The 25572-nt window shown below is 36.9% G+C and overlaps 3 protein-coding genes across 3 annotated transcripts in view; 2 read left to right on the top strand and 1 right to left on the bottom strand.

The window, feature by feature from the left end:
- Positions 1 to 17225, top strand: part of LOC128993349 (glutamate receptor ionotropic, kainate 2-like) — a 37460-nt gene extending 20235 nt beyond the window's left edge. The window contains exons 11-17 of the mRNA XM_054417193.1: positions 6 to 144; positions 1049 to 1186; positions 8076 to 8280; positions 10480 to 10708; positions 11005 to 11120; positions 15405 to 15548; positions 16047 to 17225. Of these exons, the coding sequence (XP_054273168.1) occupies positions 6 to 144; positions 1049 to 1186; positions 8076 to 8280; positions 10480 to 10708; positions 11005 to 11120; positions 15405 to 15548; positions 16047 to 16217 (1142 nt within the window). The 3' untranslated portion in view covers positions 16218 to 17225. The remainder of the gene's footprint in view (positions 1 to 5; positions 145 to 1048; positions 1187 to 8075; positions 8281 to 10479; positions 10709 to 11004; positions 11121 to 15404; positions 15549 to 16046) is intronic.
- Positions 14872 to 22111, bottom strand: LOC128993351 (cAMP-dependent protein kinase catalytic subunit gamma-like). The gene is made up of 2 exons (XM_054417195.1): positions 20942 to 22111; positions 14872 to 15037 (listed from the first exon to the last, which is right to left on the bottom strand). The coding sequence occupies exons 1-2, from the start codon at positions 22038 to 22040 to the stop codon at positions 15033 to 15035; spliced, it is 1104 nt and encodes a 367-aa protein (XP_054273170.1). The 5' UTR covers positions 22041 to 22111; the 3' UTR covers positions 14872 to 15032.
- Positions 22112 to 22315: 204 nt separating this feature from the next.
- On the top strand, positions 22316 to 24353 carry LOC128993350 (cAMP-dependent protein kinase catalytic subunit alpha-like). Its single transcript, XM_054417194.1, has one exon. The coding sequence runs from the start codon at positions 22445 to 22447 to the stop codon at positions 24305 to 24307; it is 1863 nt and encodes a 620-aa protein (XP_054273169.1). The 5' UTR covers positions 22316 to 22444; the 3' UTR covers positions 24308 to 24353.
- The last annotated feature ends 1219 nt before the right edge of the window (positions 24354 to 25572 follow it).

The following is a 25572-nucleotide window of genomic DNA, read 5'->3' as shown; positions in this document are numbered from 1 at the left end:
CACAGGCATCAGCATACTGTACAAGAAACCAACAAAGATGGCTCCGAACCTGTTTTCATTCCTGCTTCCATTCAGTTCTCAAGTTTGGTATTGCACCATTGCGGCTTACTTGGGTGTTTCCTTACTTCTTTTTGTAATGGCAAGGTAACAAGTTAGATGTTTTTTTCATTTTACTCTTTATGATCGACTTGTAGTCCTGGATATGCTTTGTTAGGGATGAGTGGGATTGGAGCTTTAGTTTGGGAAGGGACAGGATTTTTATTTTCTTCCTGATTTTCCGATTGGATTTTTCTTCCTGTTCAACAAGAGAAACTTTGTTTGTTGAGTAAACATTCTTGCCAGGAATAACAAAAAAATCAATTTGCAATCATCATTCATCACCAATACTCAATAATAGCCAAATCATGATCATCTCCTGTGATTAGGAGAGATTATCATCGTCAATCACGACAAAAATGCTGTGTCAGTTACAAAAACGTCTGTCCTAATACAACCCCAAATTAAATATGTCCCACTTCAAGATTTGAAATACATTTTGTTAGACCAATTCATCCCAAATTTTTGTGGTATAAATTTAAAAAAAGTTTAATTGAACTTATATTAGGTTTATCCATCTACCTGTCCCATAAGGTTCAAATGATCGCCACATGATTTATCCAAGCATATTCAAACAAAAATATTTACATAAGAAATTTTCCTTGATAAAAAAATTAGTTTTATATTAAGTATTTCACTATCCAGATTGTATTGTAAAGGAAGTTGGTCATATTATATGCTATCTTACCCATAAAATTGAGCAAGAATTTCCTCCTTCCAAAGTTAGAGGCAAAGTCCTAGAGTGTTTTTATGTAAATTAATACCAGCACCTGGACTCAACTTTTTTGGGTAACTTAACCAATTTCTATCTTACCATTCCATATTCTTGTACTGTTTTTAAAGATGTTTTTCAATCTGTTTAGTATGGTGTTTCAATCTGTTTAGTTCAATCAATTTGTTTAGTACATCGACTGTAAGAAACTGGTATTCTAACAGCTATATCTCTTGGCAGGATCAGTCCGAGGGAATGGACCAATCCGTATCCTTGCATAGAGGAACCCAAAATGCTTGAGAACCAGTTTAGTCTCAACAACTCTCTGTGGTTCACTCTGGGCTCCATCATGCAACAAGGATCGGAAATCGCACCCGTGTAAGAGCAACCACAGTCTAAGATGTGGCTTATACATGAAAACGGTTTGCTAGTGGACACACAGGATCTTGTAAAATTTATGTAGAATAGCTGCTACTAAAAACTGTTACAACTCTTAACTCTTGCAATCTGTTCAACTGTACACGGTTCTATTACTCTAAACGTAGAAGTAGATATCTAAGTAGAGCCCATCTGTCAAAGTGAACATAGTTGGTTAAGCCTCTGAAAGAATGTGTGCTGCTCTCAATATACCATTTTTTAGCGAATTTCCCTATAGGGAAGTAGCTATTACCGTAGGTCTCATGGTAAGACCTAAGCCCGGGACCGATTTACTTTTTCATTTTGATGTCCCCAGAGGCCAAAAACACCATTTGTTCAAATTTTTATATATCTATATATATATATATATATGTGTCCATCCGCACGATAACTTGAGTAATTTTTGTCCGATTTTGATAAAATTTGGTTTGAAGGTGTAAGGCAGGATAAACTCGAACGAGTTCGCGAACCAGCATGATCGGACTATGGGAACGGGGGTTTACGGGGGGTTTTATGGGGTAAAAATAGGTTTTTCCCATTTTTGACCCTAAAAACACAAAATTTCACAATTTCTTTTTAAACCATTTTGTAGAGCTTAAAAAAACAAATAATTTAGTATATTGAAGCGTTATTATGCGCCTAATTGTTACGGAGAAAATTCAAAAAAATTGTAATTTTAAAATTCCCATGTTATTCTTATGGAGAATAAGTCAACTGTTGTAGTTTGCTTGTTTACTAGGTGGCGTTCGCAGAGGCATCCACAAAATTGAGCGGAGTCATCAAGGGTTCATATTATATTGTTTTTGTCTTACTGCAGTAAAAACAGTATTTTTTCATGCATGCGCTGCGGGTCTAAAGTAGCATTTTTAATACAGAGTGTCCGGTCATAAGTGTTAAATAAAATTTTGCATCAAACTACATGGTAATGGTGACATAATGACGCACATTTGAGGTTCCCAACCTCAACCGTTAGGGAATAACAAATAAATTAAGATTTTTCAAAAATTATTGTAGTTGTTATGAAAAAGGTTATATTACTCTGTTAAAAATGCAATAAATGTTAATTTAAATGTCATTTTCAGAATCCTCACAAGATTTTAAATAGATATAACACATAATCGCTGGGGTACGGAAAAATATTCTATTTAAATTTCTTCGTTAAAAAATTATTTTCAATATAGACGAAAATTTAAATAACATTCAGCAATTTATTTCTCGGGTACCGAGTTCCACTGAGTTAAACAAATATTACTAAAAACTTCCTTATTTAAAGGGCTTTACAATGATGTATAACTACAATTATCTACTGTCAAATCTATGGTGAATTTTACGTACTATTGTGAAAAATCACGGTTAAACCCAAACAGATATTGTAAAAAATAATGAATTTTACTTACTATTTCTTGAGCTGACCACTGATGATGTGGGTTTGTGTAATTTATGATTGACCAGACTACACTTTCATCAAACTAAAGAGTTTTTGTTTAGACTTTGGAAAATTTGTTATTAAAAAAACACAATACATTAGTAAAAAAATACAATACAAATCAAATCTATGACATACTTCGTCCAAAGCACAACTTTTATTAAGGTGGAATCACTGTTTGGGTGTAAAGTGCCCTCCGTTTTCCCGCAAGCAGGCCCTAGCTCGCTTGTGAATCGCGCCAACTGTGACCTCATACGTAAATTTTTCCCTTACTTTCCCAGCACCCTCAAAGATTCTCTACCGTAACTCAACTTCAGAGTTTACAACAGTCGAGTAAACTAGACTTTACATGTAACCCCAAACAAAAAAATCTAACGGGCTCAAGTCTGGAGATCGAGGAGGCCATGTCACACTTCCTCCACGCCCAATCCATGTCGGGTAGTTTTGGTATAGCCACAACCGAACTTCCGCGAGTTAATTGAAATCTTATCTGAAATATGAAAAATATACGATAACGGTAACTTTATCACAAACCCATTTTGCTACTATATGTTTCTTTTCTTAGCTTAATAGTTATAAAAAAAAGAGTTGCATGCGAGAAAAAAATACAAATTATTCGTTGCCTGCAGTTAAATGTATTATTCTTCACAATAGCTTTTCTTTGCCCTACCATGTTTTTTCACAACAATGATTTAATTACATTAGGAAATTTTAAAGTTAGTAACAACTAATATACACCATTGTAAAGCCCTTTAAATAAAGAAGTTTTTAGTGATATTTGTTAAACTCAGCGGATCTCGGTAACCGAGAAATAAATCGCTGAATGTTATTTAAATTTTCGTCGGTATTAAAAATAATTTTTTAACGAAGAAATTTAAGTAGAATATTTTTCCGTACCCCAACGATTATGTGTTATATATTTTTAAAATTCTGTGAGGATTCTGAAAATGACATTTAAATTAACAATTAGTGCATTTTTAACAGAGTAATATAACCTTTTCCATAAAAACTACAATAATTTTTGGAAAACCTTAATTTATTTGTTATTATCTAACGGTTGAGGTTGGGAACCTCAAATGTGCGTCATTATGTCGCCATTACCATGTAGTTTGATGCAAAATTTTATTTAACACTTATGATCGGACACCCTGTATTTAGGTAGTAAAAATCGTGTTTAGCCTCTATGGAGTAAAAATCAGCTGTTGTCAACTCAGTTGTAAATGTCGATTGTAAACGATTGCATGTATCGAAAATATGTATCGATTTGTGCTTCGTAATCATTTTAACATATTACAGTCTACAGTCTCTTCCCGTAGCATTTTAGCATTGCAGATACATTAATCCATTCCCAAACTCAACACTGCTCACCTTTACTACTTCCTTCACCACACCCTACGTCGTGGACCTGTTTCCCTCTCTTCCCATAGCATTTTAGGATTGCAGATACATTAATGTAATTGTCAAAGACAGTTCCCACACTCTGCGCTGTTAGCCTTACTACTTCCTTCACCATTTACTACGTCATTGGCCTGTTTCCTTCCTTTCTCATAGCATTTAAGTATTACAAATTCATTTATCCATCTGCTCAAACGGTTCCCCCACTCTGCACTGCCAGCCTTTACTACTTTCTTCACCACTTACGTCGTGGACCTGTATTCATCGCTTTCCATAGCATTTTAGTATTTTAGATACGTTAATCTAATTGCAACAAACATCCCCACTGTCCGTACTGCTAGACTTTACTACTTCTTTCACAATTTCCTATGTCTTGGGCATGCTTCCATCCCTTCTCATAGCATTTCAGCATTGCAGATACATTAAAACTGCTACAAACGGTTTCCAGTTCCCACACTCCACACTGCTCACCTTACTACTTCTTTCACCTGTTCCTACGTCGCGGACCTGTTTCCCTCTCTTCCCATAGCATTTTAAGATTGCAGATACCTGAATCTAATCGTCATAAACAGATCCCACACTCCGAACAGCTCGCCTTTACTACTTCCTTCGCCACTTCCCACATCGCGGACCTGTTTCCCTCCCTTTCCGTAGCATTTTAGGAATATAGAGACCTTAATCTAATCGTCATAAACAGTTTCCATACTCCAGACTGTTCACCTTTACTACTTCCTTAACCTCTTCATACGTCACGAACCTCAAGCTAGTGTCGTCATTTGATTATAGTACCTGGGGACCGAGCTTTGCTCGGGGAAAATCATTAGTTCACTCTGAAAGCACCGTAGTATTGGAGATACATAAATCCACACATCTACATCCTACACAATTTCCTACGTCATGGATCTGTTTCCCTCCATTCCATTGCATTTAAAGATTGCAGATACCAGATACCTTAATCTAATCGTCATAAACAGTTCCCACACTCCGGACTACTCGCCTTGACTACTTCCTTCACCACTTCCTACGTCGCGGACCTGTTTCCCTCCCTTCCCATAGCATTTTAGGATTGCAAATACCTTAATCTAATCGTCATAAACAGTTCCCACACTCCGGACAGCTCACCTTGACTACTTCCTTCATCACTACGTTACGGACCTGTTTTCCTCCCTTCCCGTAGCATTTTAGGTTTGCTGATACCATAATCTAATTGTCATAAACATTTCAAACAATCCGGACAACTCGCCTAGACTACTTCCTTCACCACTTCCTACGTCGCGGACCTATTTTGCTCCCTTTCCATAGCATTTTAGAATTGCAAATACCTTAATCTAATCGTCATAAACAGTCCCCACACTCCGGACAGCTCACCTTGACTACTTCCTTCATCACTTCCTACGTCGCGGACCTGTTTTCCTCCCTTCCCGTAGCATTTTAGGTTTGCTGATACCTTAATCTAATTGTCATAAACATTTCCAACACTCCGGACAACTCGCCTAGACTACTTCCTTCACCACTTCCTACGTCGCGGACCTATTTTCCTCCCTTTCCATAGCATTTTAGGATTGCAAATACCTTAATCTAATCATCATAAACAGTTCCCACGCTCCAGACAGCTCGCCTTGACTACTTCCTTCACCACTTCTTACGTCACGGACCTGTTTCCCTCCCTTCCCATAGCATTTTAGGATTGCCCATACCCTTACCTAATCGCCATAAACAGTTCCCTCACTCCTGACAGCTCGCCTTGACTACTTCCTTCACCACTTCCTACGTCGCGGACCTCTTTCCGTCCCTTCCCATAGCATTTTGGGATTGCCCATACCCTTATCTTATCGTCATAAACAGTTCCAACACTCCGGACAGCTCGCTTTGACTACTTCCTTCACCACTTCCTACGTCACGGGCCTGTTTCCCTCCCTTTCCCATAGCATTTTTGATTGCCCATACCCTTACCTAATCGCCATAAACAGTTCCCTCACTCCTGACAGCTCGCCTTGACTACTTCCTTCACCACTTCCTACGTCGCGGACCTCTTTCCGTCCCTTCCCATAGCATTTTAGGATTGCCCATACCCTTATCTAATCGTCATAATAGTTCCAACACTCCGGACAGCTCGCCTTGACTACTTCCTTCACCACTTCCTACGTCGCGGACCTCTTTCCGTCCCTTCCCATAGCATTTTAGGATTGCCCATACCCTTATCTAATCGTCATAATAGTTCCAACACTCCGGACAGCTCGCCTTGACTACTTCCTTCACCACTTCCTACGTCGCGGACCTGTTTCCCTCCCTTCCTATTGCACTTAAAGATTGCAGATACCTTATTCTAATCGTCATAAAAAGTTCCCGCACTCCGGACTACTCGCCTTGACTACTTCCTTCACCACTTCCTACGTCGCGGATCTCTTTCCGTCCCTTCCCATAGCATTTTAGGATTGCCCATACCCTTATCTAATCGTCATAATAGTTCCAACACTCCGGACAGCTCGCCTTGAGTACTTCCTTCACCACTTCCTACGTCGCGGACCTCTTTTCGTCCCTTCCCATAGCATTTTAGGATTGCCCATACCCTTATCTAATCGTCATAAAAAGTTCCCGCACTCCGGACTACTCGCCTTGACTACTTCCTTCACCACTTCCTACGTTGCGGACCTGTTTTCCTCCCTTCCCATAGCATTTTAGGATTGCAGATACCCTAATCTTATAGTCATAAACAGTCCCCACACTCCGGACTGCTCGCATTTACTACTTCCTTCATCACTTCCTACGTCACGGACCTGTTTCCCTCTATTCCCATAGCATTTTATGATTGCCTATACTACTTCCTACGTCACGGACCTGTTTCCTTCCCTTCCCATAGCATTTTAGGATAGCAGATACCTTAATGTATTCGTCATAAACAGATCCTAGACTTCTCACTGCTACCCTTGACTACAATGTATCGAGTAATCTTAAGTATAATCTTTGCTCAATATTAACAAGTGATGTTTTTCCTTTTGTACTGTACAGTATTTGTAATTTCCTAGTATACTGTGGGTAGTTGGCTTATTATGAGCACATGCTAAAACATCAAATCTTTTGTTTACTTTTTACTTGTTATTTAATTCAGCCAACATGGTTACCTAGCAACCCATAAGACTAATGTTAAAAAATGTGATTTTCAGTTTCATTTTTCTACGGATTCCTGAAAGACTTTTTTAACGCCATATAGATGTTGGCACTCACCGATATGGTCTTTATCACCACGCAAAATTTGAAAACGATTGATTCAGCCGTCTAGGAGGAGTTTGCGTATTACGAAATGCATAAAAGTCGACGTATAAGAGCTTCGCTCGCTTCGCTCGCTCCGCTCAATGAACATATTTTGATAAAATTTGGAAAATACATTAATTTCTTACAAAACCACAGTACCTTTTAATATTTAATATTAAAAAACTTGTTTACCCTCCCTGTTGCAGCAAACCTAAGTACTCATTAAACTAATTCTTTTTAAATTGGGAATAAATGTGATATTTTTAAGGAGACATTTTAGTTTAAATCGAATCAGGCAAATGGAAATTCGCTAAGTCTGCAGGTTTGCTGCGGCGGGGGTATTTTATTTAATCACTCATAACAATTAAGAAAGGATTTTAATGAATGATAACTCATTAGACATTGAATAAGTCATGTTAGTTAATTCATTCAACATTAATGGGATGATGTAAATCCACAATGTAACCATAGACAAAACTATTAAAACCGCCTTAAGTTCCATAATTAAGGTTGAAAACATAGTTGAGAGAAAGCATATAAAGCAAACTCGATTATAATAATGTAAATGTATTGCATAGTGAATTTGTTGGTTCACAACATTTATAATTTGCAAACTACCAGAGGCTTAGCTCTTCTTTGTGCCAATATGTGCCCATATTTCCCAAAGGGAACACTTTTTGTGAGTTAACAACCTCCCCCCCACCCCTAGCACACACACAAGAAATGAAGACGTGATATTTTTGATTAACTAATAATTTACATTCAACCTGGTTACAGAGCGATGTCCACCCGTATGGTGGCTGGCATCTGGTGGTTCTTCACACTAATCATGGTGTCGTCCTATACTGCAAATCTAGCAGCCTTCCTTACCATAGAGAGTACACAGCCAAAGTTCCGTACTGTCGAGGACCTTGCCAATCAGAAACCGGTTGTCATCAAATACGGGGCCAAAGCTGGAGGTGCCACTGCCAACTTCTTCAGAGTGAGTTAGACTAAATATTTCAAAATGTAGTTAGATTTTATAAAATAGCAAACTAAAAGACAACTGTACTGAATTTATCATGTTATTCATATTTTCCAAAATTATATAAATAATGGGAACAAAAGTAAGTTATATGGTTTTAAGGACTATCTTTATCTATCAATAGTAGGCCTATTACTTTTAGTAATTTGTATTACGTTTTTGTTAGGTGGGATTAGGTTGGGTCAGTTAAGTTTCCATAATGAAAGAAACTAAGAGTTTTGAATTATTAAAAAGATAGCCATTCAATATTCAAATGGCCTCCATTACGACGAGGTAGGTGCACAACCTTACAACACAGTCTACCAAGCGTTATCTATGCGTTCAGGAGTTTTGGACAATACAACACTCTGAGTACAAACAATATGGAGAGTGAACCAAATACTGATCTTTAATTTTATTCTGTTTAATTTGGTCCAAAATGGTAGACATGCAGAAAAATATGTTTTTGATACTGGCTTTACTTTTGGACCAAAGTGGCTTTGGGCGATTTGTAACTGCAACACTGTTTTACTATTAACATTAACATTATATGGTACTGCTATTTATTCTTTGGGCATGTTGATACTTTCTACTAAATATTCAACAAGATGGACCACTGGAAAATTTGTATAAAAAATATCTTTGAATATATTGTTGTCTTACGTTGTAATGGATGGTATTTGTTAACACATTTGCAACTTTTTGTAGCCAATGGTTGAGGATGGGCACAATGTTGACCTTGAAAAACTAGGTTAAAATCACCTTTTCTACCTTACAGTAAGTAAGTGTGACCCCAGTGATATGGAAATGTCTTTTTCCTTTTCCTGAGATTTATCTTCATCATATTTATAGGGTGTTTCAAAGGTTTGGTTTTTGTGATTTAGACAAGGTTCAGTTTATGGCTTTCAAATTGTCTTTGTACATTGAAATTTTTGCCTCCTCCGCATGAAATGTGAGTGACCCATTCCCTGATTATGTTTTTTGTCTTCAAATTATTTTGAGTGAAAACCCATTTTTTCTGTGAAAGGCAACTTTTTACGTCTGTCTTGTATATTTGACCATTAAAAGTCAGATAAATTGTACTTTTTGTTTATTCAAAATTATTCAGTTTACACTAAAGGCATAGTAAATATTGTACCTACAATAAATCTATCAATGAAAGCTCAATGGAGGCGCATTCACTTTTAGTCAAAGAATGAAAACTTAAGTTGACTTTTTTAGTTATTTTATTTTAGAATGTTGAGCATTTCTGTAAAACAAAACAGAAAGTTATATAATCAGTGAGTCAGTGGCTCAGTCGGTAGTGCCATAGACTTCAGGCCCAAGGCAGCAATGTCATGGGTTCAATGGGTACCTGCCGCTTCTATTTATAGTACAGTTCCCCCTTTTAACTGTACTGGCCCCCTGGATATGTTCCACACATAGACCTCTGTGACCTTTTTAGTGTTTTGATGGAACATTTACCATCATAAAATATTGTGAGAGGTCAAAGTATAACTTACAATCTGCACAGTTTGGCCCCAGAGCTGTAGTTAATGTACAATACACTCACCTACCATCAACATTATGAAGTAAAAATGGTTCATGTGGAGGTTAATACATGTTTCCGCACATTGAATTATTCGCTGACGATGGAAATTCAAACTGACTAGCTGATGAAGCCACCATAGAGGTAAAACATGAACTAACTTTGAAACTTTGGTGAGTCAGTGGCTCAGTTGGTAGCGTCACGGACTTCGGGCCCTAGGCAGCGATGCCGTGGGTTCGGATCCTGGTCACTGCCACTAAAATTTATCAGTACAGTTCACCTTCGTACTATACAGGCTCATCCCTTGCTTTGCTGGATACGTTCCACGCACAGATCTGTAGTCTATGTGGACGGGCAAATGCAAGGTTAAAAAAGGCCGCCACCTCTTTAAAAAAATAAAAATAAAAAATTGCGCCTAAACCATTTGAACTAATTGACAGTTGTGTAAAATGTATTACAATCTGGATACTTAATAAAAATATAGTTGTTTAAAGGTTTTAAGTTTGATTTTTAAATATGTAAACCAGTTGATTAAATAAATATAATGTGACATGTTAAACAGAAGGTTTAAGGTCTAAACAGGTGTTTCCACGATTTCATTGGAAATATCAAAACTACTATTAACACTAAACTACACTGAGTTGTGCCAGGACTCGAACCACTCGACGTACGCCAAGATGTGGCAGTTCATGCAGGAGAACCCTACCATGATGGTGGCTAGTAATGAGGAGGGGGTGGCAAGAGTGATGAGTCATGACGAGGACTACGCCTTCCTCATGGAGTCTACGAGTATCAGTTACGAGGCACAACGCAAGTGTGAGCTATCCCAGGTGGGCGGTCTGCTCGACAGCAAGGGCTACGGCATTGCCATGCGCAAGAGTGAGTTCCTCAAACTTTGTAGTTGAGCTGTTTCTGATTAGCCAGAATGTTAGATGGATTAGATAGATCTAAAAATATTAGCCGATCTGATAAATTGTCCAACTCTTTGGCAACAAAAATAGAAGAAACATTTGAAACTACTTGGTTACTATGCTGTTTTAACTATACCAGCAATTTTTCATCTGCAACATATAGTTGTCCTAGTTTATCTATGTTGTACATAGACAGTTGATCCTGAGTGTTTCTTGGTATCATGACTCTTTTAACTCATGTGAATTATTTTATGATTCTTTCAGACTCCTGGTATCGAGGCATACTTAGCACCAGTATAGTTCAACTACAGGAGAAGGGGAAGTTGCGTCTCCTTTACGACAAGTGGTGGAAAGAGAAGAGGGGGGGAGGGGCTTGTCATGTAAGTAAACTAACAATGTGTAAAAAATTCAGGGAAACAAATTAGAGAAACATTTCCTCCTCTAAATTGGGTGCTTAAACTTTAAAATACCATCAAGCGCTCAAGGAGGGTTCCTCCAGTTGAAAGGAAACATGATTAGCTTTAAGGTAATAATTTGTAAATCTAAAAGTTTTTGTATCTAGTTCTTAGAAAGTTCCATGGAAGGTCGACGTCTACCCTTTGATGGCAGGAAAAGGTTTTTATGTTCAACTAAATGCAAAGATGTTGTTCAAAGGTTTATTGCGGACATTTTCCATCACGAATGTAAAAAACAATACACAACGTTTCTGGATCTGGAATCTGATCCCGTCTTCAGGTGAAAAAACTTAACTAACACATTACAACTAACAATACACAAACGCCCAACCTAAGTTGGAATACACTACTGAGGGTAGTAGTCAAAAAATATGCACTGTATAGCAGTCAAGTCATGATACAACATGCAATTAATAACAAATCACAAAACACTATAATCTATAAAAGGTTTACGTACAAAAAACTCACACAATGGAACACTAACAACACCGTACGCTATGACTCCACCAATGAGACTGAACCAACATGGCTGGCCAATCGGAAACACAAGCAGAGATTGGTCAGCCATGTTGGTTCAGTCTCATTGGTGGAGTCATAGCGTACGGTGTTGTTAGTGTTCCATTGTGTGAGTTTTTTGTACATAAACCTTTTATAGATTATAGTGTTTTGTGATTTGTTATTAATTGCATGTTGTATCATGATTTGGCTGCTATACAGTGCATATTTTTTGACTACTACCCTCGGTAGTGTATTCCAACTTAGGTTGGGCGTTTGTGTATTGTTAGTTGTAATGTGTTAGTTAAGTTTTTTCACCTGAAGACGGGATCAGATTCCAGATCCCGAAACGTTGTGTATTGTTTTTTACATTCGTGATGGAAAATGTCCGCAATAAACCTTTGAACAACATTAACTCACCATCACCAACAATGAACTTCAAACAAAGAAATGCAAAGATATTACTTTTTTCTACAGTTACCTGACGAATCGGGCTTTCTTGTACTGATTATAGCACGCAAAAGTTGCGCTAATTGCTGCATTTACTAACTTTTGCTGAACTCCAGTATTCCAACCAAACAACACTTAAAAGTGTGTTTTTATTACGTAATACGTGTACGCTTGATAATAAGTTGGCAACACTTAAAGATACTACAACTACGATCAGCTGGTGCAGCGTTTCCCATTTCGGTCAATGCTTGGATTCAACCTATCCTAAAAACGTGCTATATAGTGTTTAAAAGAATAATTATTATTTCTATGCTTTATAGTAACTGTAGGCAGGGCCGCAGCTACACATTTTTCTAGGGGGGGGGGGGGGGGCAAGTTCTAAATTTGTCACGTAAAATTACGTACAATTTATATAAGAACAAATAAAACAAATTCTTTATTATTTGGTTATTAAATTACTGGAAACATACAGCTCTCAATACATAAAGTTCCTAATTAGACCTATGTTTAAAAAATTAATCAAATTAGATTTTTAGCAGAAAGCAAAAGATTTGATTATGTCAGAAAATGGAACTTTTACGATCTTACATGTTTAATTGAGATTGGTACTTGCTGAGTCTTTGATTGTCTAATGTTCAGTGGCGGATCCAGCCAGGAGTCGCAGGGGGAAAAGAAATGCAAAAGAAGTGCCTGCGACCGCGGCAGAATGGTGAACACCTCCTGCTATTACGGGGACATCGTTATTGCCACCCGCGATTGCGGCTGAATCGTGATTCATGAACATCTCCCGCTATCATGGGGATATGATAAACGCCACCCTCGATCGCGGCAAAATCGTCAACGTCCTTTGCCATCACAGAGACATCGTTACCCCACCCTCGATCGCGGAAAAATCGTTAACGACTTTCGCCAACACGGGGATATTGTTATCATAAACCGGAAATAACATTAACATCTTCCGCTATCACGGTGACATCGTTATAGTTACTTGCTAAATGAATCATTCATTTAGAAAACAATTTGTTGTTTAGAAAATGCGTTTGTAAACAAAACGCTGTGGCCCTAGGTGTGGCCTAGTGGTAAGTCTGCGGATATTGCCGCTAACAACAAAACTCGTTGTCGTCACCCGCAACCACGGCATAGTTATTGCATGTTAACCAATAAACAAAACCGACATTTTTTACAAATCCTTAATCTTGGTTTTTTTCAACAAATAAAACAGTTAACCGACCCCAACCTAAAATAGGGTTAATTTTTGAACCCTTGATTACTATTTTGTCAATATATGGAAAAAAGTAAACAAGTAAGAGCGATGGACCCCTTTCTCAACAAATTCTTGGATTCGCCTCTGCTAAATGATCGTTTGGAAACCACAACGATTTCAGATAGAAATAAAAGCAATTTAAGAAAAATATATCTTATAAAAAATAAAGGTGTCAACAAGGAGCAGAGAGGGGATCAGGGCAGTGCCAGATTCAGGAAACTTGCGTCCCTTGGCCAAATTACTCGATTGGACCCCACCCCTGTGGTAGAAATTCCCTGCTATTGCAGTAAAAAAACGAGGACTTCTCCCGTGGGCTGCAATCACAGAGATATCAACATTGACACCCATGACCACGGCAAAATGGAGGAAATCTCCTGTGGGCCTTTATCATGAGGACATCATTATCAACACCCGCGACCGCGTCAAAATCGTAAAACTTTTCCCGTGGGCCATGATCACGAGGACATCATCTTCGTGATCGTCTTCCGAGAGCTGAAATCATGGGGACATTGGACATCATCATCGACAGCCGTGACCGCGGCAAAATTGTGAACATCTTCCGTGAGCCGAAATCATGGTAACATCATCGACACTCGCCACCGCAGCAATTTTGTGAACACCACTCCCATGAGCCGAAATCAGAGGGATATTATCATCGACACCCACAACCGCGGCAAAATTGTTAACATGTCCCGTGAGTCCAAATCGCGGGGTCATTATAATCGGCACCCACGACCGGGGCAAAATCGTGAACACCTCCCGTGGGCCGTGATCACGGGGACATCAACATCGTCACCCACAGTGATTTTAAAATTTTAATTTTTAAATTTATAGTAAATAAAATTATACTTGTTCTAAAAAACATGTTTACTGTGCGGCCCCCTTTAGCTTGCAACCCTAGGCCGTGGCCTAATTGGCCTAGTGGTAAATCTGGCACTGGATCAGGGGAAGAATGGCGCGGGCGGCGAACTCCATTCTACACACGTCTGTAAATACATACAAGAAACGACTTTGACCTTGAGCAGTCATGTCTGTCGTTCCCATCCCTAAACCTCACTGCCGTGTTCATATAAATATTTCCTTAAAAGCCCTTTTCATTGGATTGGCTAGACCACTTTAGTATGCAAGATAAACATTTTTGTATTGTAAGGTTTAAAACAAATTACATTGCATCTTAAATTTTGCCGCCCCCAAAAACTTTCTGCCCGGGACAAACGACCCTGCCTGCCACCCCCTAGCTGCTGCCCTGGTAAAATATAATGTGTAACATGAGCGCCATGTACCTTTGCTGCACTCGAGAAACTTTCCGCATTTGCCTGCGGCTTGTGCATAAACATTACTCTCATGTACAGCAAAGGGCCACACTTTGCACACTAGTTTACACAAATAACTATTCTTTAAGGTCATTAATATTTGAACTTTCCAATACAAAGTTTTAATATTATCTAGATATTCAAAGTAGTAAAATCCTAAAACATTGCATTTGGTTTCCAATTAATGCAGTTGCAAACATAATGTATTGCCAACATAAAGTTTTGAATAAAATTGACACTTTACTCATCTGCAGAGTCCCAAAGAAAAGGAAGACTTATATCCTCAAACTTGATTTGCCAGCCAATTATCTGTCATCAACCTGCAATCAATAATAATATGTTGTAAAAAATTTTTTAATAAATTAACGCAGCAGTAGTGGGAATAAATTAAGTTCCAACTTTTTGACCTGGTACCTATATTAATATCCTTGTCACATTATGCATTGATTAAAACCAATTATAGTTCGGCCGCTTAGAAAACGACCTCTTCCAGCATAGGTTTAGCATTAGCGCGCAGGTCGTTTTCTAAGCGGCCGAACTATAGTGCCTTTTGCAAAAATCTCCAAAATCAGCTTATTTGGCTGGATTTAAATTATTAGGTGTAGAGGGGAGAGTTATTCCTTGTTTTTCTTGGTACATTAACACTAGCTATACAAATCGCTAAAGTAGTGTCATGTCCTCTCACAGGATGATGACGGTGGAGGGGAAGCGGCAGAGTTAGACCTGGATAACGTAGGAGGAGTGTTTGTAGTTCTGCTCATCGGAGCTTCCTTTGCATGCTTCATAGCTCTCTTTGAGCTCATTTGGGAAATATACAAGAAGGAGGATAAGGTGGGTAATCGTTAATCATAAAAGTAGAATATTAACCTGAAATATTATCCAGTAGGAAAATAGTTTATCATAGTTGGTGATTTATTACATTTTTATAGGAAATTTGCATCTTGTTTACTTTAGAATGATCTGTCATTGACAAAATTTTTTGCATCGATTTGTTTAGTGTTTTTTGATTTGTTGTTATATAAAAAACAACCGACTTGGTTTTTTCCTACTGGCTTGACTTTCAGACAAAAAGTCTATATGGACTTTATTTAACAGCAAAAAATATATTTTGGATTGTTTAGCATTGCTATTTTTTTGTTAAACACAATGATACTTTGATCTATTGCAACATATATAGTAGGAATTTGTGTGTTTCCTTGTATTTAATTATATTTAATGAGTAGTTGTTTTATTTTTTGTACTTTGTTTTAAAACTACTTAAACTAAACTACTAATAAACTACAGAGCACTCTTAAAACAAAGTTTTCACCAAAGTTTATTTCTTTGCAGGTTTCGTTCTGGCATGAACTAATCGAGGAAATCAAATTCATAATGAGCTGTCAAGGTTCTGTGAAACCACTAAAGAAAGGAAACAGAACGGAGGAAACGATGTCAACTGACGACCCGGACACTTTCTGTAATCCTTTCAACCACAATGAGACAAAACATCCGCTGGATTGAAGAGAAACTGTAGAATATGCTGATAAGCTTTTCTAACCTCCACCAGATGTTCTCTGCTGGTGGCAACATTGTCCAGTTGTAGTTGAAAGTGTAATGGTTGATTTGGTGTTTGAGGACACTACACTATAGGTCGGCTGCTTCGAAAGCGACCTCCTCTTACATGCCCAATAAATACTTGCGCAGGTCGCTATCTGTCCGGCCGACCTATATACAGCATTCCACGTTTAACTTACAGTACAACGGGTCTAATGGGGTCGTGCCCAAGCTATTAAAACTAACTAGAAACATCATGCTTATTGTCATGCAGTTTACGCCATCTGCCCTCGCTACCCTTGTAGGCGGTAACATACATTTGACTCTTGTAACTTTGTGCTATTTATAAATTGGTATTTCTATTTAATGATTTGGATTTTGCCTTTATGGTTATAATTATGTAACTAGGTATACTAGTAAGGGACCGTGAGGAAAAAGTTAAAGTTTTAAGGAGACTTTTGTGGGTCCTGATGTTTTTAGGATGGTTTGCTTCACCAAAACTAAAATTTGGAATACATGGCTTTAATGACGCTGAGAACATGCATTGTAAACGTGGAATGAAGTATTGAGAATGTAACTTGTCTAGCAAACTTGACTTAAAAATACTGGTTTGGTTGTCAAATAACAGAAACAAGTTACATAGGAAACTATGGTCAGGGAAATTACTAAAAAATTATTAAAGTCATTTGAAAAATTATGAACTATACATAACATTTTATTTATATGTAACACATTCTGATCAAAAGTTAAAGACTATATAACTAAGTTTAGTGTTAAGACAAGTATTGCTTGTATGAAATTTCCAAAGTTTATCTAGTCTAGTATGTTAATACCAGTACTCCTGTTTTAGTTCACATACAAAATGTTCAAATGTTAAATTTTTTTAGAGCATGGTGTATTTTTTTGTAATAAACTTCATCATAAGGTTTTTATACATAATGAAGGAATTTTTTTAACTAGATAAAATATTTTGTATCCTATACTCTAAAACTGTCTGTCTGTCTATAGTATAATATAATGTAATATAATATGTCTGTAATATATATCTAGAAATCCAGCAGAAGGATTTTGACTAAATTTTGGAATTAAAATTTAACATCGGTCTTATGGGTTAACCAACATTGGCAATTGCCAAGTAACTATGTTGGTTGAACAAAATAACAAAGAAAAAGTCAACAAAAGATTTGTCTCATGTGATTATAACAAGCCATCCACAGTATACTTTTCTTTTTTTGTCTAGGTATGCTAGGCACAAGCCCGGAATTGTTTTTCAAATTACTTCAGGCTAGATAGACGTAGGGATTGCAGCATTATCACATGGATTGGTGATTTGGTAGGATTTCAACCCAGCATTCCAAGTAAACTAATTACATCTGGGGGTTTTAATTAGCATAAAACTATTACTGTATGCTAAATCCCAATGAAAAAAAAAAGACAGAATCAAATTTTAATTTAGCTAAAAAGCAAAAAATCTTTCTCATAAGCCATTTTAAAGCTAATATGATTTTGTCTATATTATATTTTAGCTGCTGTTATTGGTGAGCGTAAAAGTCAAACCACAGGTTTCAATGACTAGAGGCATTGGGTATACTCGTTATGTATACTCAATGCTAGAGGGTAGACAAATTCTGTGCAATTAGCCCTTAAAAACTTTAGCAAGATCATTAAAGTCTTATCTTATTTTTGTTTGATGCATACTTTTAAATTACTTAGTTGTTATTCATGACTGTATAATGTTGAATAATTATGACAGTTATTCGTTTTGAAATAACACCTGTAATACTTTGCAATTGCTCGAATTCGAGCAACAGGTGCACTAGTTTTAGCTATTGTTTGTAGTAAAAATGTTTTTCGTCAATTATAAAATGTCTGTTGCACTGTGGGTGCGATACTCCCTGATGTGGATTAACGTCCGCACTAGTGAGTACTACGACTATCCACAGTACTATCCTGATATTTAAACCTATTTGTTAATTTCAAGGCAAAAATGTGGTTCAGATTCCACTATAAACTGTAGATCCCTTAGTTGCCATTCATGGGCTATTAATTAACCGCTGTGTCTAAGAAATATGTCGTCCTTAGTCAATAACAAGACTACAAGATCGCGCCACTCATCCTACACTCATCTCCATTCTTACTTGGCTTAAAATACCTACCTTTTGTATGGTCGCGATTTCAATGTAAAGTATCAAATATTTTTTACAATTAAACCCAATTAAACAAAACCTAGCAAGGCTCGTTCCCCTGGTACCGGGTTAAAATAGCAAAGTTTTTTTTTTGGCAGATGTCAGAAACTTTCAGTAAACTTTGAGGGTTATGACATTTTACTATAGCTATTTTAAGAATTCCTAATAAATATTTACAATAATTACTTTGTGACTAGATTTTTCCTTGACCTCAGAACTGAGAATTGGTAGTAATTGTACGCAATGCGATCTGCATTGGTTTGTTTGTAAATTTCACCCAGCGCTCATGAAACGTCTTTAATTGATAGAGATATGTGTGGATGTATGTGTTGATGTATGCTTGTTGATGAAGACGTTTCTCAGATTTTATGGACTTAATTTGATGTTGGATTTGGTAATGAGTCATACAACCCAAAGCTTATTATTATCTGACTACTGTATAAGACTGGCGTTTGACAATATACATTAATTTTTTATACATATTTCAATTTTTCATTCTTGGTGGCAAGAATGTTTTAATCTTTGATCCCACTTAATATGGGAATATCTGTCAAATTATTATTGATTTATAAAGAAATAGCACTATGAAGTTATGTTAATAGACAAAAGTAAGGGTGCAAGACGACACGGGTTAAGACGGGACTGAGCGTAATGTTTCATTTAGCACCAGCCCTCTGCCACAGTGTCAGGCCTCGGGTACGATACTAGCAGCGAGCGGCACCGCTCTGACATCAGGTCTCATTTAGTTGCATGTAAATTTGTTAATGATTAACAATTGACTACGATACGTCTGATTGGTATGCGACCTATAAGCTGCGCCACCAAGCTCCCCTCATGGTTTCAAGTCCTGACCAAATTTCACCAAACGCCCCTCAGTTGAGTTATGCTTCAGTTTTGTTCTAAACCATGTGCTGTTGTAAATGTGCCCTTTTTAATATTCCATCTCAATCTGCTTAGAATGTAGTCAAAAGTAGGGATGGACATTTTCGTGTAAGTATTCAAAGAACCTATTGCCGTCTTCCCTAAAACTACAGATTTAGATGGTATTATCATAGATAAAACATACGGAGTATTATTCTTTAAACACTCTTCTCCTTTTGAAAATCGGCTGTAGCCCCATTGTGTCCTGAGCTTATTTATAAAAACTAAGTTTCCTTGGACAGACAATTAATTGTCAGATAATAAAGATAGATGCAACACGTCCTGCTGGTCCGCACAGCTAGCCATCTTGAACTACACTGTCACCTAGAATGGGGGGAAATTCGATGAGCGATTGGTGCTGACTTACGAGTGCTACTCGTGTCACCGCTACACAGCGCCACTAGTTATTAAATAATTAATTATTATTATTTCCCCCCCCCTTTTTGTTTCTTCTTACTTTTATTATGTTTATAAATATCTTGCTTCATGATTTGTGTATTTACTCATTTATTTTTGCGAATAACAAACTATGTTGTGTTGCCATGGAGACCAGGTATCACAAAACATCAGCTGCAGTAAAATAAACAAACAAACTTTTTTCTATGTTATTACTTTCAACCCTTTCAATGCCTTTTTGTATTTTCCAAAAAATGCTAGATTTATTTGCTTATTTCGTCCGAAAAGTGCTAGGCTTGCCACCGGGGCTAGGTCTAGTGTGCGAGAAAAAATTCGGTAAAAATAAAATTTGTCATCTGAAAAGTGCTAAGGAACAATATATCGGGCCTCAATCATATTAGGAATCAAAAGAAACCATCGCTGTTTCGAAACTACAACCGAGTCAACCGATATGCTCATTTAAACTCACATGATCGAAAGTCCCCCCGGCACGATATATCGTCGCTTAGCACTTTTTGGATGCAACGCAAACAACGATATATCGTTCCATAGCACTTTTAGGAAAAAGACTCACAACAATATATCGTTGCATAGCACTGAAAGGGTTAAATAGAAGTACATAAGCCTAACTTGTGATTTTTCTACATAGGGAATCAATTGAACTTTATAATAGTAGTGTAATTTGGTGTTTGGATTAATCTTGGAATTTTTAAATCAAGTTTACTTTCAAAAATTTTTTTTTAAATGTTTATTTTTTTAATCTTTATAATTTTTTTGGTTTTACTATCGAATTACCACTTTTTTGCAGACAATTTTACTGTGATCAAAATGGCAAAAGAATTATTAATTTATTACCTATGGTTTTCTTTCTATAGAAATTTGAGTAAAAGTCTACAAATTCTGTAAAATTAATTGCCCACAGAGGGTGCTGCAGGCAGAACAATAATTCCATCCCCAATGGGTTAAGAAAATTGCCGCTTGTAGCCACCACCACCGCTTATGTGTCAGGATGCTTCTTGCCGCCCGAAGCTCGTATCGTACCCTAGACCTTATTATCAATTTGACTGCAACAATATCCCATTTATACCTCTGGGCTCAACACATCTTCATGAGGGATCACCTTTAATTACAACAGAAAACCAACTATACAAATTTTTCTTTCAACTTGTGATTTATAATCCAACTAACCTTTTTTGGTTTTCTGTAAACTTGGAACGTAAGGGGCAGGCAACGTACGGTTCAGAACTGCATGCCAATCGGTTCCCTTGAACCAGTTGTGAGCCTTCACCTCTCTGGCTCCCTTGGAGTAGTTGCCCAATCTCTTTTCAGGAGAACTTGTGATCAGTAGCTTGACCAGACTCGTGAGAGGTTTGGAGAAAGTCGGGGGGAGATCAAATTTCATTTCAAGGATCATCTTGTAAAGTTTGTCGGTGTTGGAGTGTTTGAACGGGCGGCGGCCAGCGCATATCTCGTAGAGTGTCACCCCAAGAGCCCACCAATCCACTGCGCAGTCGTAGCCTTGCCGGTTGATTATCTCTGGAGCCATATACTCCGGTGTCCCTGTCAGAGTCCAAGCTCTGTCTCTCCCATCCACACGAAGACACTGACCAAAATCTGCTAACTTGATGTAACCAAACGCATCCATCATAATGTTCTCAGGCTTCAAGTCTCTATGGATGAGTTCCAAGTAATGCAGATATTCAAGAGCCAGAACAAGTTGAGTTACATAAAATTTTGCGTGGTCCTCTTTCAAAGGTTTGAACTCAGCGAGGTAGTCGAAAAAATCACCTCCAGGTACAAAAGGCATGACAAAATATAAATAGTTGTAGTCTACAAAGAAGTACCGTAAGTAAATACAAAATGGGAAATTAATACTTTGAAGAATCCTTTTTTCATTGTTGACGTACCGGAAATGCCTTCCCTTTATGACAGCTTTTTTATCGATGACCTTAATAGCATACAACTGATCATCTTTCTTCAATTCGGCTAAAACAACTTTTCCAAAAGCCCCTGAACCCAATTTACGAACTATTTTGAAGTTGTCTACCTTCAAATCAGATATTGTTCTGTCGTTGTAAAGGTGCTTAAAATCGACTTTTGATTTTTCCAGGAATTCCTGCAAGTTTGGTATGTTTAGTGGGCCAATACTTTGAAGTTTGTCTAATACTTTGTTATATTTGCTAATGAGGCTTTTCTCTTCAGGTTTTATTTGAGAAGGTGATTTAAATAAATAATCTCCACTATCTTTATTTGCACCAGCCAAGAGAGCTTCTTTAGCTAAATTCATTTAATATTATTAAAGTTTGATCGGAACAAAGAATTTACAGCCAAGACTAACTTTGCAGGTTAGAGGATTAAAATTTGTTTATTTTATGTTTCAAGTTGTGGTAATTTTCAAAGATAGCTAATAGACAAGTAACAGCTGATCTTTGCTGAAAGCTAGAAAAACAATGTTCTGATAGCACTTCTAACTACTTTGCTGAAATTCAGTGTGTTATTACAAAAATATCAAAATAGCAATAACAAATCAGCTGAACCAAAACCACAACATTGTGAATTTAGAATCAAAATTTTTGTTTACTAATTTTGAAGATTGTAATTCTTAATACTAAACGTGTAATGGTTTGTGTGTCAATGGCTTAGTGTTTCTAACTTTAAGAACAATAATTTCTTTCAACAACTCATGATCAAATGCATCCAAACCAAATAACAACTACCAAATCAAACATAAACAGCTCAAAACATAGACTATCTGTAAATGAACACAATGCAAGTAGTGATGAGGAAACTATAAACAAGGTAGTGGAATTAGGAGAAAATGAAACATTGGTCCTAAAAGCTGGTGATACTAATTTAACATCTGTTGTTTTAGAGGAGAATCAAACATTGAATGGATTAAAAGAACAAGTTACTGCTCTTAGGGATGCCCACACCCTACAAGTGCCTCTACAAAGACCTTTAGATGCATCCAAACGTCAAAGTTTATTAAGTTTAAAGAATCAAGTTGCGGGTCAAAAAACAGCTGGAAACATTGTTAAATCAACAGACGTAAACAAAAACAATAAAACTATTGAAGCCAAACCACAAAATGAGCACGAAGCATCAGTTTCTACCAAAGAAAACATAGAACCAAAATATGGAGGATACCAGAATGGAATTCACCAACTATCTAAAACAAATCTACAAACTATGCTTCAGTTTCAATCAGATTTATCAAACAGTATGAAACTTTCAAATGAAAATGAGATGACAGAATCTAGTAGGAAAGTTTCCAGTCAGTTTTTTAGAACATCTGATAAATCTAGGCCAAGTTATGTTCCCCGTCAAGGTCCAGCTCCACAGATCAAAATAATTGATTCTGCTTACCGAGCGTCAACGTCCACACAGTCACGCAAACCAATCAATGCAAAGTTCTCTAAGACATTGGCCTTGGCAGAGTCCACTGCTACATTAACTCGTCCAGTATCTGCTTTGGATAAGCTCAAAGCAACAGAAAGAACATCAATACCAAAAGCTGTGGAAGAATTCCATGAAGAATTCGGTGAACATACATATGTGAGAGCAGCAAAAAAACTGTCCAGTTGTGGGCCACTAAAAATCTGTGATTTGGATGATTTCTTAAAAAAATCCAAGACAGATTTTGAACACTTGTACACCAAAAAACCTATCAGTAGCCTCCAAATAACAGATTTTAGTTTGACAAAAACGTTAGGTGTGGGAGCATTTGGAAAAGTGGTGCTTGCAGAGTTGAAAAAGAATAACACTTTGTATGCTGTGAAAATCATTGAAAAAGTGGGAGTAGTAAAGCGAAATCATGTCCGATATGTAAGCAATGAGAAAAGAATTCTACAAGCTCTGAACTTCCCGTTTGTCATAAGCCTCAAATACTTTTTCACTGATTTATATTATTTGTATTTCGTAATGCCTTACGTACCTGGTGGTAGCTTCCACAAACACCTCAAAGTTTGTCGGCAGATGAAAGAATCAGATGCAAAGTTTTACATCGGACAGATGGTCCTGGCTCTGGAGTATTTGCACCATCTAGAACTGATTCACAGAGATGTAAAAACAGATAACATCATGATCGACGCTTTTGGCTATTTAAAACTGGTTGATTTTGGTCAATGTGTTCGGTGTAGTGGAACCGAGAAAACCTGGACTTTCACTGGAACCCCAGAGTACATGGCACCAGAGATCATTGTCGGTAAAGGCTACGATTGCGCCGTCGACTGGTGGGCTCTTGGCATCATCATCTACGAACTCTGCGCTGGATATCGTCCTTTCAAACACGAAAATCCTCGTAAACTACAGTTGCTAATTCTTTGTAAACAGTTTTCTTTACCAAATTGTTTTAGTCGGTCTTTAAAAAAGTTGATTGAGAGTTTACTAATGCTCGAGCCTAAAAAGCGCATTGCAAACCGAATTAAGAAAGCTTCAGTGATTAAGAAACATGTTTGGTTTGCGAATTTGGATTGGTTGGCTTTACTCAACCGTACTGTTGCGGCTCCTTACTTACCTAATTTAAATAGATCATCTCCACACCAACAAAGTTAACAACAGGATTAAGAAGAATAAAATAGATCACTGCATTGAGAACAAATCAGTGGTTGTTTCTTATTAGCATTAAACCTGCCTTAGCATGATTCACACATTTCTTAAGAAAACAGAAAATACCAAATTTAAGTCATATGGTATTAACAGAGGGGGTTCTACGACCTTGTCGAGGGGTTCCTTATAAGGAACATTAATCAACGACTTAAACATATCCTAAAAAACTATACAATAAAAATACCCCGCTGCAGTAAACATGCAGAATAAGGGAATTTTCATTCACCAGATTTGATTTTCACTTAAATCTACCTATTTTAATAACACGAGGTTTAAAAAGTACCTAGGTTTGCTGCTACAAGGAGGGTAATGTAGTGTTTTGAGTAAAATAATAATAGCTTGGTATAAAATAAACAAATTTCCCAAGTTTGATCAAAATATAATAAACAAGCAAACTATTCTATTGTATGAGTTGTTAACTTATCCTCCATAATTTTTTCAGAATATCCTCCGTAACCAATAAATGTGCAAAAACACCCCATTGTACTAAATTATTTTTTTTAAGCTCTACAAAATGGTTTGGAAAGAAACTGCAAAATGTTATGTTTTTAGGGTAAAAATGGGAATAATTAATTTTTACCCTATAAATCCCAGTTCACATAGTCGGATCATGCTGGTTCCCGAAACTTAGGTTTACACGTTTGGACCAAATTTAATCAAAATCAAAAGATTTTTGCTCCACCTACTGTGCTAGCGAACTCACAATACAAATGTATAGGTATTATAATAAAATATAATAGTTATATAATAATTTTTAAAATATATATAAATGATATATTATGTAAAAGATGAATTTGAACGGATGGTGTTTTTGGCCTCTGGGGGACAACCAAATGAAAAAGTAAATCAGTCCCGGGTCCAGGTCTTACCATGAGACCTACGGTAATAGATTATTCCCTGTATTGGATAATTACAAACAAACAAAATTAAATTAGTGCTTTTTAAGTTGAGAAGAAAATAAAACAAACCCCTTCTAAACAACATTAGGTATATTAAATTCTATAGTATTTAAAAAAATAACACTGTTCAATAACGCAATTACCTGTATGAGCATGATTAATTGCCAGTGACAAATAGTAACATAAAATTATCTGTTGGCAATATATTTTAATGTTAAGACACTGACATTTAAGCTCATACAGGCAATTTACAATATTAAAAATATCCACAACCAAAAGCTAGTCACAAATAAAGTAAATAATAAAGTTTTT

This window comes from Macrosteles quadrilineatus, unplaced genomic scaffold (assembly GCF_028750875.1).
Source record: "Macrosteles quadrilineatus isolate MER2022 unplaced genomic scaffold, UCM_ALF_1.0 Scaffold_4__1_contigs__length_99947679, whole genome shotgun sequence".
NCBI lineage: Eukaryota > Metazoa > Arthropoda > Insecta > Hemiptera > Cicadellidae > Macrosteles > Macrosteles quadrilineatus.
The sequence above is the reverse complement of the archived record's forward strand: the minus strand, read 5'-3'. Positions and strand labels throughout refer to the sequence as shown.